Consider the following 12,816-nt stretch of genomic DNA (forward strand, 5'->3'; position numbering starts at 1 on the left):
GGATATGAAATCCTAGCCTTAAAGGCTATAGCTCCTGTGGATGGTTTAATAGAACGAAAGTGATGAAAATGAAATAATAGTTGAAAAGGTAAGAGAAAGAACTTAGTTGAAGGAAAAAGATTAAAGGTTTAGCTAATCTTTGGGCCCTAAACAATTTGGAATTTATCCTTTTTTATTTTGAGTACAACATATGTTTTTTTTTTCTTTTTCCTTTCATAAAAAGGAAAGGGCTAAAAGGCTACTAATTCATCCAGCATATAATATTCCCAAAATAAGGAAATTACTTCCATCTCCCCAAAATGAATTCTAGGTATTAGTTTTTATCCCATCAACTCTAGATAAAGGCAATATCATCCATTTCTTCTTATATAAAGATGTATTCCTACGTGCAAAGTGCATATTATGCGAGAGGTGTGTTATTCCTACATATGAAGTTCATATCATGTAATAAATCTTTTATCTTTACAAGTGAGTGAGAGTATTGAAGAAGTGATATGAGAAATTTCACATTGATTAAGTTGGAGGTATCATAGACACATAATATGATTAAAATCTTTTTAGTTATTATTTATTAATTTTCGGTTGGATGCTTATTCTTAAATTTAACAATTCTCACATACATTATGTCTCTTAATTTTTTTTTTCTCAACACGAGCCTCTCACTTATTTATCATGTTAGCTCCTGAAGCTTATGATTTTTTTGAAGATCTTGCATGTCATTCCTCCCACTCAGAAGCAGTTGAAACTTCCTCTTTGCCTCGAACTGGTGACTCGCTGCAACTGAAATGTTCCCTCTCCTACATTCTCTTTTGAGGATTATATATTCGAACTCCAGTAAAATTAATTTTTGACATTGCAAACTAATATATTTTTTGGTATGCACTCATTGAATTTAATTAAAGGAAATCTACCTGCTAAGGACATGTTTTTTGAATTTTGAAGACAATCATGCATAATATCTTTATCTATACTATTACTATATATAAATTGCTTAATCAAACTGGAGATTTTAATAATCCAAACGGGGTACAACACACCTTAAACGAGTAACAACATAACTGTCCACCAACACAAACAAACAGCAGACCATAAAGGGTTCTAAGCACAAAAGAGCTTCACACTTTAGAACAACCGGCAGCAGTATAGCCATTCACAGCAGACAAAATTCGTGGCTTAAAACCAACCTCCACAAACAAGAAGCATAGCAACCCAAGAGTAAACTGGACAGCTGGGTTGGGCAGATCTATCCCAACCGTCAGAAGAAGAGCACAGCCCCACTTTACACAACAAGTAGCAGCCACATGAACGAATAAACATCAAGTCAATAGGGGTACACCTGCTTCTGGGAGAAAGAGAGCAAGGGTGGACAGACAAACCCGGAAACCAGACCAGCAAGAATAAACAACACAAGTGGGCAATAAATATGAAGACAACGACAAGGCCGAAGGTAGCAGCAATGGCACCACAAAGAAATGCAGGGAATAGCAGCGGGATAGAATGCGACAGCCACCACGCAACAACAGCCAATAAATGAGACAGGGGAGGAGCAGCTATCACGGTAATTTGAATATAGATTCCTCGCGAAGTCCATGTCTTCGTAAGTCATCCAAAAAGGAGCTCTTCTCCTTTAAGGAACAGTAAAAAGTGACATCACCGAGTTGTAAAACCAAGGAACCATATGGATGCAATGTGAGCAAGTTAGGTAAAAAATTACGCAAATATTGTACGAGAATAAAACATTTCATTTCATCAAATACAAACAATTTTCTTTTAGGAAAAAGAATGAATAATATTACCTCATCACTGTATAGAACAATAATTTTTACCTGCGGGATATGGAAATGCGATATACAGGGTATAATTAAATTGGGTTTGGGCTACTTGTCAAGCCTACGGGCTAGGTTGGGTCCTAAGAATGAATTTTCAAGCCCAAGCCTAGCTCGAGACATTATAATAATAAATATTTATTATTTTATTTAATTTTAATTTTAAAAATATTAAAATCTTAATATCAAAATAATTTTTAATAATAAATATAATTTAAATAGGTAAATTAAACTCAAGCCCAAACCTAAGTTTTAAAGATGTTAATCGGACCTGATCTAATCTATGGACACTACAGGTTGGAAGTGGTTTCAATTAGGACTTTTTGATTATAAAATTGGTCATGTTGCCGATGAAAAGTGAAATTAACTGGTAGAGTTTGGTTATCTTCTCTTTTGTTTTTTTATCAAATATAATTTTGGAAAAAAAAGGGATTCAAATAGTTTACAAATATAATTTTATCATCTTTATATAAAAGTGCCTTTACAAATATTTGATTTACTAGTTCTCTTGTACCCTTTTTGGTATTCGAATAAATTTTATTGGCTTAGCAAAAATATATATATATATATATTTATTTAATTTTTAATGATAATTTTTCATGTGATTCAAAATTTTTTGACAGATTCATATGTAGATTGGAACACAACTAATTGACATGAGAATTAAAATTAGTATTACCTGGTCAGAGCTCTCCTCAAAGTCTGACATCGAACTTGAGAATGCATCTATGGCTGCTGTATTATTCTCAACCTGCCAAAACAAATTAAGACATTATTCTGGCAATGAGGACTTAACTAATTGTGCTATATCACCTCCTGTTTCAAAAATTCCTTTATTAGCAATACAAACCGAAATAATTAATTTCATGATTTTTTCCTTCAAAAACTTGAAATCATATTCATACAAGTATTTATTTAACATTCACACCTTTACAAATATCTCTTGTGCCATTTTTTGTATTCTAAGAAATTTTATCGGCTTAGCAAAAAAACAAAAAATATATATTTTTTGTGTTTTTAATGGTAAATTTATATCATTAATTAAGGTGATTTAATTTTTTTAAACAGATTTATATTCAGATTCGAACACGACTAATTGACATTAGAATTAAAATTAGTATTACCTGAGCAGAGTTCTCCTCAAAGTCTAACTCCGAACTTGAGAATGCATCGATTGCTTCTGTATTATTTTCAACCTGGCAAGACAAATTAAGACATTATTATGGCAATAAGGACCTAACTAATTATGTTATATCATCTCAAAATGGTTAGAATACTAAATTCCTTTATTAACGATATAGATGGAAGTGCATATTATTATATGTACTTGGATGGAGAATGGAAAAGAAAATAATTTCATAATTTTTTTACTTCAAAAACTTGAAATCATATTCATAGATGTTGATGTTTCGATTCTGAGATTCCCAAATAAGTTTAGAGGTAAGTGAGAGCAAAATATATTAGATGTTTCAATTTAAAAAATTTATATATGTAAATTTACCTTTGCAAGCATGCATTCTATATGAGCGGCAAATAAGCCATTACATTCTTCACAACAGTATTCATGATCATCTGAGCATCTTTCTTTCTTACAAATATCATAGTAAAACTCTTTTGAATCATTTTCAACAAATGAATCTTTCAAAGTTAAAAGATGAATATGACGTCTGGATCTAAAAGTGTGAGGTATGGGTATACAATCCAAGTGAAATTTGTTGGCACATTCTAGGCAGCAATATAAGGGTACTCCACAAGATCTATGACATTTACTACAATGAAACAAATGTTCCCCAATTCTTTTAAAGAATTGCTGAAGTTTTGTCCCAAAATAGTAAAGATCGTGTTTGTGGGACTCACATTTCAGAGGCCGCCGACCTCTTAAGGAATTAGCACATACAGAATGGAGGTTGAGGTCACACTGTTTACAACTATATTGAAAACCAAAAGTCATATTGCGACAAGAATAGCACAGAGCAAATTTGTTGATTCTCCTAAAAATCAACAAGTGTTCCAAATGAAATGGGACTCGCATCTTTGGTGGCGTTCCAAGACAAGATTTATGAACTTGAAAATCGAAGGCAGGGTTGGGGCAAAAATAGGTTGGACCTAGCAATGGCAATTCGCAAAATGTGCATGAAATTTCCCGTATAGGGTCACTACAATTGGCAAGGACAAGCTTATGCGGGTGATAGAAATGGTTTAACTCGGCTCCCTTTCCATCTTTTTTCGTTGCAACACCTCAGTTTTATGAGCTGTTAGAGTAGCGCACTTCACATCAAGCTTGAAATCACACTCACCACAACGATAAAAGAAGCCAAAACATACATCTCTACACTCATCGCATATATTGAAAATATCATTGGAATAAGCACCAAACTCTAAAACTAAGAAAGACAATATCATCCATTTCTTATTATATAAGGATGTATTTCTACTTGCAAAATGCATATTACATGATAGGTGCATCATTCTCACATATGAAGTTCATATCATGTAGCAAATCTTTTATCTTTACAAGTGAGTGAGAGTATTGAAGTAGTGATACAAGAAATTCCACATTGATTAAGTTGGAGGTATCATGGGCACATAATATGTTTAAAACCTTTTTAGTTATCGTTTATTGATTTTCGATTGGAGGTCTCTTAATTTTTTTTCTCAGCACGAGCCTCTCACTTATTTATCATGTTAGCTCCTCAAGCTTATGATTTTTGAAGATCTTGCATGTCATTCCTCGAACTTGGAGGCAGTTGAATCTTCTTCTTTGTCTTGAACTGGTGACTGGTTACCACTGAAATGTTGCTTCTTCTACATTCTCTTTTGAGGATTATATATTCCAACTCTAGTGAAATTAATTTTTGACATTGCAAACTAATATATTTATTGGTATGCACTCATTGAATTTAATAAAAGGAAATCTACCAAGGACATGTTCTTTGAATTTGGAAGACAGTCCTACATATTATCTTTATCTATATTATTACTATATATATAAATTGCTTGATCAAACTGGAGATTTTATTAATCCAAACGGGGTACAACACACCTTAAACGAGTAACAACATAACGTTCGACCAACAGAAACAAACCGCAGACCATGAAAGGTTCTAAGCACAGAAGCGCTTCACGCTTCAGAACAACCAGCAGCAGCATAGCCATTCACAGCAGACGAAACTCATGGCTTAAAACCAACCTCCACAAACAAGAAGCACAGCGACCCAAGAGAAAACTGGATAGCAGGGGTGGGCAGATCCATCCGAACCATCAGAAGAAGAGCAAAGCCCCTCCATACACAACAAGTGGCAACCACACGAATGAACAAACATCAAGTCAATTCAATTGGGGTACGCCTGCCTCTGGAAGACTGAGAGCCAGAGTGGACAGACAAACCCAGAAACAACAAACAACACAATAGAGCAATAAATAGGAAGACAACCACAACGCCGACGGTAGCAGCAATGGCACCACGCAACAACCGCCAATAAATGAAGACAAGGGAGGAGCAGCTACCACCACGAAGAGAACATCGACTTCTTGTGAACACCATATTTTTCTAAGTCATCCGAAAACAGCAACTACTTGACATTGTTTAAATATTAAGACTTGAAGAACTTTCCCATCTTCAGCAGCTACTTCTTCAATATATATATAAGCTTTTGGCTTTAGGGCCTTCTTGTTCAGTTTTTTTTTTTTTTTTTAAAAGCAAAGCTTCATTCATTGAATAAAAAAGCACTACATCAGTCGGCTACCCTGTAGCAACAAAAAGTCAGCCTCCAAACCCAATAAGCACAAAACGTAAATGGACAAACAGAAGCATTCAGAAGAAGAAAAATTATCATGCATAGCAAATCAATGGTGAAGCATGCAAAGATTGAACGGTTCACATACGGCTACTTTAAGAACCATAGAAATATATATATATATATATATATATATGCACACTCTCCCTTTGTACCCTCTCACGCCATTAAGGCTGAGTTAGAGAAGAACAAACGCTATTATTAAATAAATAAAAAAAAATTAATTTACAAAAGAATCAAAGACCCAGAGATACTTGTTTGTACCTTATAGGGTAGAGTTATTTTATCTTTGTATTTAATTAGAATAATTTGTTTGTAGAAGTAAACCTGTCCTCGACTTGGGCTACTTGTAAAGCCTAAGTGCCGATTCAGGTCTTGTACCATTTTTGGTATTCTAATAAATTTTATTGGCTTACGAAAAAATATTTATTTAATTTTTAATGATAATTTTTCATCATTAATTACAGTGTTTCAAATTTTTTGACAGATTCAAACACAACCAATCGACATGAAAATTAAAATTATTATTACCTGGGCAGAGTTCTTATCAGGGTCAAAATTATTCTCAACCTGCCAAAACAAATAAAGAGATTATTCTGGCAATGAGGACTTAAATATATATGTTATATCATCTCAAAATGGTTAGACTAATAAACTCCGTTATTAACAATGTAAATGGAAGTGTATTTTTTTATATGTAATTTATGGAACATGGAAATAATTAATTTCGTGAATTTTTCCTCCGAAAACTTGAAATCATATTCATAGATCTTGATTTTTCAATTTTAGGGTTCCCAATGAGTTTAGAGGTATGTTAGAGCAAAAAGTATTAAATATTTCAATTTAAAAAAAATTATAAAAGTAGACTTATCTTTGCAAGCACGCATTTTATATGAGCGGTAAATAAACCATTGTATTCTTCACAACAAAACATATGTTCATCTGGGCATCTTTCTTCCTCACAAACATCACAGTAAGACTCTTTTGAATCAACTTCAACAAATGAATCCTTCATAGCTAAAGAATGAATATGACATTTAGATTTAAAAATATGAGGAATGGGTATGCAATCCAATTGAAAATTGATAGCACATTCTAGACAACGATAAAAGGCTCCTTCACAATGTTTCCCACATTTAGTACAAGGAAAGAAGTCTTTAGCCCAAAGACTTTCAAAGAATTGGCGAAATTTTGTCCCAAAATAATAAAGATTGTGCCTGTAGGACTCACATTTCAGAGGCCGCCTTAAGGAATTAGCACACAGAGGATGGAGGCCGAGGTCACATTGTTTACAACTGTAATTAAAATCTACACTATTTATCTGTTTGCGACAAGCATAGCACTGAGAATATTTGTTGCTTTTGCAAAAACACAACATGTGTTTCAAATGAAATGGGACTTGCATCTTTTGTGGCATTCCAAGACAAAATTCATGAACTTTAAAAATGCATCGAAAATTGAGGCAATAATAGGCTTGACCGAAGATTGGCAATTGACAAACTGTGCATGATTCTTTCCATAAGGGGTCACTACAATTGCCAAAGACATGCTTATGCGGGTGGTTGAAATGGTTTAACTCGGCTACGCTTTCCATCTTTTTTGGTTGTAACACATCAGTTTTATGAGTTGTTAGAGTAGCGCATTTCACATCAAGCTTGAAATCACACTCATCACAACTATAGAACAAGCTACGACATACATCTCTACACTCATCACATATAATAAGACCTCTTCTATAGTGATAAGTACGAAGGATAAGAGGATGGCTAGAATGAAAAGGGTGTTGTATCTCATATGGTAATTTAGCGGATTTTTCATGTAGGTAGTACTCCGTATGAGCGGTTGAGAATGTTGTACATGAGTAACAAGGACCACTATGTACCAGACGGCAAGCCTCACAATAATGATTTTTCTTTGACTTTTCAACTACTTCGTAGAATCTCATGGGATGCCGATGGATGATAGGTCCAATCTGCGTTTACAGAAAAAGGTGAATAATCAAAGTATGAACAAACTCATGTCTTAAGGATTATATATATATAATTCCCCACATAATGAGTATAATGTATATAAATTGTAAAATGTCAATTTAATTATGAATAAAACGTCAATATTGAATTTAAATTAACTTATATGTAATTCAATGTTGAACATGCATGTTATAAAATGTCCAAATTCTTTTTTAGAATTTAAACTCTACTTAATTTGAAAATAATTAGTTAATATATTAAATGATAGTTGCGAACCAAAAATTGTTGAGTGGTGCGGATGCCATCAATAACTTCTCAAATGAAATTTTATCCTATTGAAACAAACGTTTATCACATATCAAACAGACACACACACACACATATATATATATACATACACACATGTTGTTAAACATGAGAAAATGGAAAAGTGCAGCAAGTATAATTAGACAAAAGAGGATTTAGCGTGGGTTGGTGCTATTATTAATATACCCTGCTTTCAACTTAATAAATTTTCCTTTTTGGTTTTCAAAACATAAAAAAAAAAAAAAAGTAAGGCAAGTAATTTTTACCTCATTGAGCACACAATGAACATGAGTAATATATTTGCATTTTTCACAACAATAAACAGGATGTGCTGGATTCCTTTCATTTTCACAAATATCACAGTAATATTCTTCAGAATGATCTTCTGCAACTGAATCCATATAGTTAAGTGGATGCCGGTGATATCTATGCTCAGTTGAAGATGGTATTGGAACACAATGAAGGTGGACATTGAAATTGCATTCTACACAACGATAGAAATCACAATCACAAAGCGCGCCACAAGCATTGCATGAGTTAGCATTTTTAGCTATCTTGGATATTCTGAAATAAGTGAGAAGGTGTTCGTGGCACTTGTGTTTTAAGGTGGGTAAGAGTTTAGTGCAGCCAAAATGAAGGAAAAAGTTGCACTTTAAGCAACAATAACTGAGATTCCCGAAATACTTTTCACTAAGAATATCTTCTCGCTGAGCCAAAAAACAAATATCTTGTCCACAAGCATTGCAATTGTTGCCGATGTCTTTATAGTGCAAGCGAAGAGGGTGCGAAGGATGAAAAGGATGATAAAGGGTTCTGAGTACCTTATCCCTACACAACTCATGAAGGAAGAATTTACAACTTACGCAACCATAGCACACTTCCGATAGACACTTTTCACACCAACTACAATTATAGCCGTAGTTTCTTATCTTCCTATATTGGAAGAAGGTCAGCTTGTGAAGGTGGCTGTAATGCTGAATTTCCTTTTTCTTGCCATCTTTAGGTCTCTGCCACTTTTCTTCAGGTAAAGGATCATTAGTTGAAGAGGCGCATGCTAAATCAAGACTAAAATCACATTGCCTGCACTTGTATCCGGAGGCAGCAAAAATATACAAACATTTATCACAAATGAAATCCTCACGCACCTCTAATTTTAGTTCAAGATCGTGCTGTGAGTGGAGAGGGTGAATAATCTTTTGAGGCAGATGTTGCACTTCACTCGCGCATGATTTGTGGAGCCTAAAACCGCATCTGCAAGCATAGGCCATCTTCAAGATTTCTTTTGTGCATGCACCGCAATATTCTTTCTGATCATTCTGCAGATTTCTGAAGGACAAGGAATGTTCATTAGAGGAATGACGGATACCCATCTCAAAGAAGATAGAAAATGGATAAACAAAGAGATGGATAGAAAGATAGAATAAAGATTATAATATCAACAATTTTTTAAACTTGCGCTAGATAAACTATGTATAAAGGCAATCCAGATTAAGAGGATTGAGATCTAAGAATGGAATCTCAACTCCCTTACTTCTCTTATTATTATGTATTAAAAAGAAGCAAACCCTTTCTTGAGTGATGCAAACACTCAAGGTATATATTTGCTTCCTATTGCGGTACGTTAGAGATAAACTATATGCAATGGCAATCAAGATTAAAAGGATTGATATCCAAGGATAGGATCTTAACTCCCTCACTTTTCATATTATAAAATAATTCAAAAGGAACAATCCTTTTCTTGAGTGATGGAAACACACAAACTATATATTTGCTTCCCATTGCATTACGTTAAAGATAATCCCTATGCAAAGGCAATCAATATTAAGAGGATTGAGATCCAAGGACAGAATCTCAACTCCCCTACTTCTCATGTTATTCGTATTATTCAAAAGGAACAATCCCTTCTGTCACTGTTGGAAACACACAGGGTATATATTTGCTTCCCATTGCTGCAAGTTAGAGATAAACTTTATGTAAAGACAAGAATATTAAATTAATAAATTGGTACCTGAATCATCCAGAAACAGTTTTGCTTTTTTCATAATTAAAGCATGTTATATTCCTTTTTGAATAAATAAAAATTTCATTTATCTTGAAAATCGTATGAAGTCTTCTACAATAGATCAAATGAAAATACAAAAACAATTCCAATTTTAATGTAAGAAAATGACTTCTTTTTGCCCCCATCTTTGTTATTATAAGTTTTCTTAAGCTTCCTCCTCAATGGATATTTCATAATTATTATTAAAAATAAAGTATGTTAATTAATTAAAAAAAAGAAAAGTATGTTATAAAAAAACATTTGTTTTCCCTATTAACGCATAAAATTATGTTATAATTTAATATTACTTTAATGATTTTGCAGATCTTATACAAAAGTTTAAACAATTCAAATACTCCTTTAATGACACAAGATTAGTTTTTTACAAAGTTTAAAACTAGCCTAAATGAATAAAGAATAGCTAATGACAACAATGTAGTTTGAGGAGCTCATGACAATTATTTGGAAAAGTAAAACTGAATGCGAGTTCATAAATGAACAAAGAATGATGCAGTGTTTGAGGTGATAACTTGAAGGGATGACAAATTTTTCTACCCATTTAAGCTTTACATAATCCATACAGTGAGTTCATGTTTTCCTCCTCACAAGAGCTGAAAATATCAAGGCAAGCAACTGAAAGTAAAGTAAAATTTAAAAGATGGGCTCCTTTGGTTGATCATGCAGTACCTTGAGGTGATACAAATCAGAAAATTTTGTTTTTTTTTTCTCTAACATGTGTACTCATGAGGATTGTTTGATCATATTGGATCATAGCCTACCCTTGTCCCCAACAAATCTGAAATCAGTCTTTGCATGCCCAAAAAGAACAAAAAATAGTTAAATGATGTTAATGTCCAACATTCATATTGTAGTTTCTTGGACAATACGAATGTTTTTAACTTATAATTCAAAGACACTTAGCTTCTTGACAAATAAAACATAAGGACCAAGAGACAAAAGAAATCAAAAACAAGATAAACTATAATATCAACAACTTACACTTGTGCTAGATAAACTCTATGCAAAGACAATCAAGATTGAGAGGATTGAGATCCAAAGATGGAATCTCAACTCCCTTACTTCTCATTTTATTATGTATTAAAAAGGAACAGTCCCTTTCTTGAGTGATGAAAACACACAAGGCATATACTTGTTTCCATTGCAATAAGTTAGAGATAAACCATATGCGAAGACAACGATGTTAAATTAATAAAATTGATACCTAAATCATCGAGAAATAGCTTTGATTTTTCCATAATTAAAGCAAGTTAATTTTCTCTTTCGAATAAGTGAGAATTTCATTTATCCTGAAAATTAGATCAAGTCTGCCACAACGGATCCACATTGCCGCATCTAGATGGCAGAGAGGAAACATACAAATTAATGTGGCAAAAGATCAAATGAAACTAAAGAAACAATTCCAATTTTAATGCAAGAAAATGACTTCTTTTTGCCTGCATCTTAGTCTCCTCAATGGATATTTTATCATTTTTTTATAAAAAAAGAACATTTTAATTAATTTAAAAGAAGGAAAAGTATGTCATCCAGAAAACAACATTGGTTTTCCCTAATAGAGCATAAAATTATTTAATTATCTAATACTGCTTTAATGATTTTGCAGATCTTTTAAAAAAGTTAAAATAATTCAAAGATGCGTGTTGCAGATCCAAGGATGGAATCTCAACTCCTCTACTTCTCGTATCATTATGTATTTAAAAGGATCAATCCCTTTCTTGAGTGATAGAAATACACAAGTTATATATTTACTTCTCATTACATTAATAAATTAATAAATTGGTTCTTGAGTCATTGAGAAGCAGCTTTGCTTTTTCCATAATTAAAGGATGTTCTTTTTTAATGAAAGCAAAGAGACAATTCCATTTTAATGCAAGAGAATGACTTGTTTTTGCCCGAGGGCGTTACTGTATGTTTTACTAAGCTGCCTCCTCAATGAATGTTTTATCATTTCGTATTAAAAAATAAAGAATGTTAATTAATTAAAGAAAGGAGAAGAAGAGAGAATCAAGGAAGGAAAAGCATGTCATCAAGAAACAACATTGGCTTTCCCTAATAAAGCATAAAGCTATTTAATAATAATAATACTTGTTTAATGATTTTGGACATCTTTAAAAACCGTCTAGCTTATGTTTGTTAACTACGAATATATATATATATATATTGAAAGGATTAACTACGAATATATGAAGCAACATGTTATGTTTAATGATGAATACAGTTTTCTTCGGCCCTTCTCCATTTTCCGAAAGACAAAGAAAACAGATGAAATCCTCACGCACCTCTAATTTTAGTTCAAGATCGTGCTGTGAGTGGAGAGGGTGAATAATCTTATGAGGCAGATGTTGCACTTCACTCGCGCATGATTCGTGCAGCCTAAAACCGCATATACAAGCATAGGCCGTCTTCGAGAATTTTTTTGTGCATGCCCCATGGTATTCTTTCTGATCATTCTGCAGATTTCTGAAGGACAAGGAATGTTCATTAGAGGAACGACTGATACCCATCTCAAAGAAGATATAAAATGGATAAACAAAGAGATGGATAGAAAGATAGAACAAAGATTATAATATCAACAATATTTTTAAACCTGTGCTAGATAAACTTTATATAAAGGCAATCAAGATTAAGAGGATTGAGATCTAAGAATGGAATCTCAACTCCCTTACTTCTCTTATTATTATGTATCAAAAAGGAACAAACCATTTACTGAGTGATGGAAACACGTAAGGTATATATTTGCTTCTTATTACGATACGTTAGAGACAAACTATATGCAATGGCAATCAACATTAAGAGGATTGCGATCCAAGGATGGAATCTTAACTCCCTCACTTCTCATATTATAATATAATTCAAAA

At 33.0% G+C, this 12,816-nt stretch overlaps 1 protein-coding gene across 1 annotated transcript; it reads right to left on the reverse strand.

Annotated features, from left to right (window-relative positions):
• Positions 1-1,115: 1,115 nt before the first annotated feature.
• On the reverse strand, positions 1,116-12,516 carry LOC18587371 (uncharacterized). The gene is made up of 12 exons (XM_088810541.1): positions 12,238-12,516; positions 8,166-9,225; positions 7,506-7,595; positions 6,155-6,193; positions 5,189-5,376; positions 5,017-5,107; positions 4,870-4,952; positions 3,684-3,754; positions 3,328-3,464; positions 2,951-3,022; positions 2,506-2,577; positions 1,116-1,277 (listed from the first exon to the last, which is right to left on the reverse strand). Exons 2-12 carry the CDS (start codon positions 9,165-9,167, stop codon positions 1,116-1,118), a joined length of 2,007 nt encoding a protein of 668 aa, XP_088666667.1. The 5' UTR covers positions 9,168-9,225; positions 12,238-12,516.
• Between the last annotated feature and the right edge of the window lie 300 nt (positions 12,517-12,816).

Source organism: Theobroma cacao, chromosome 10 (assembly GCF_053813885.1).
Source record: "Theobroma cacao isolate CCN51 chromosome 10, ASM5381388v1, whole genome shotgun sequence".
NCBI classification, from domain to species: domain Eukaryota; kingdom Viridiplantae; phylum Streptophyta; class Magnoliopsida; order Malvales; family Malvaceae; genus Theobroma; species Theobroma cacao.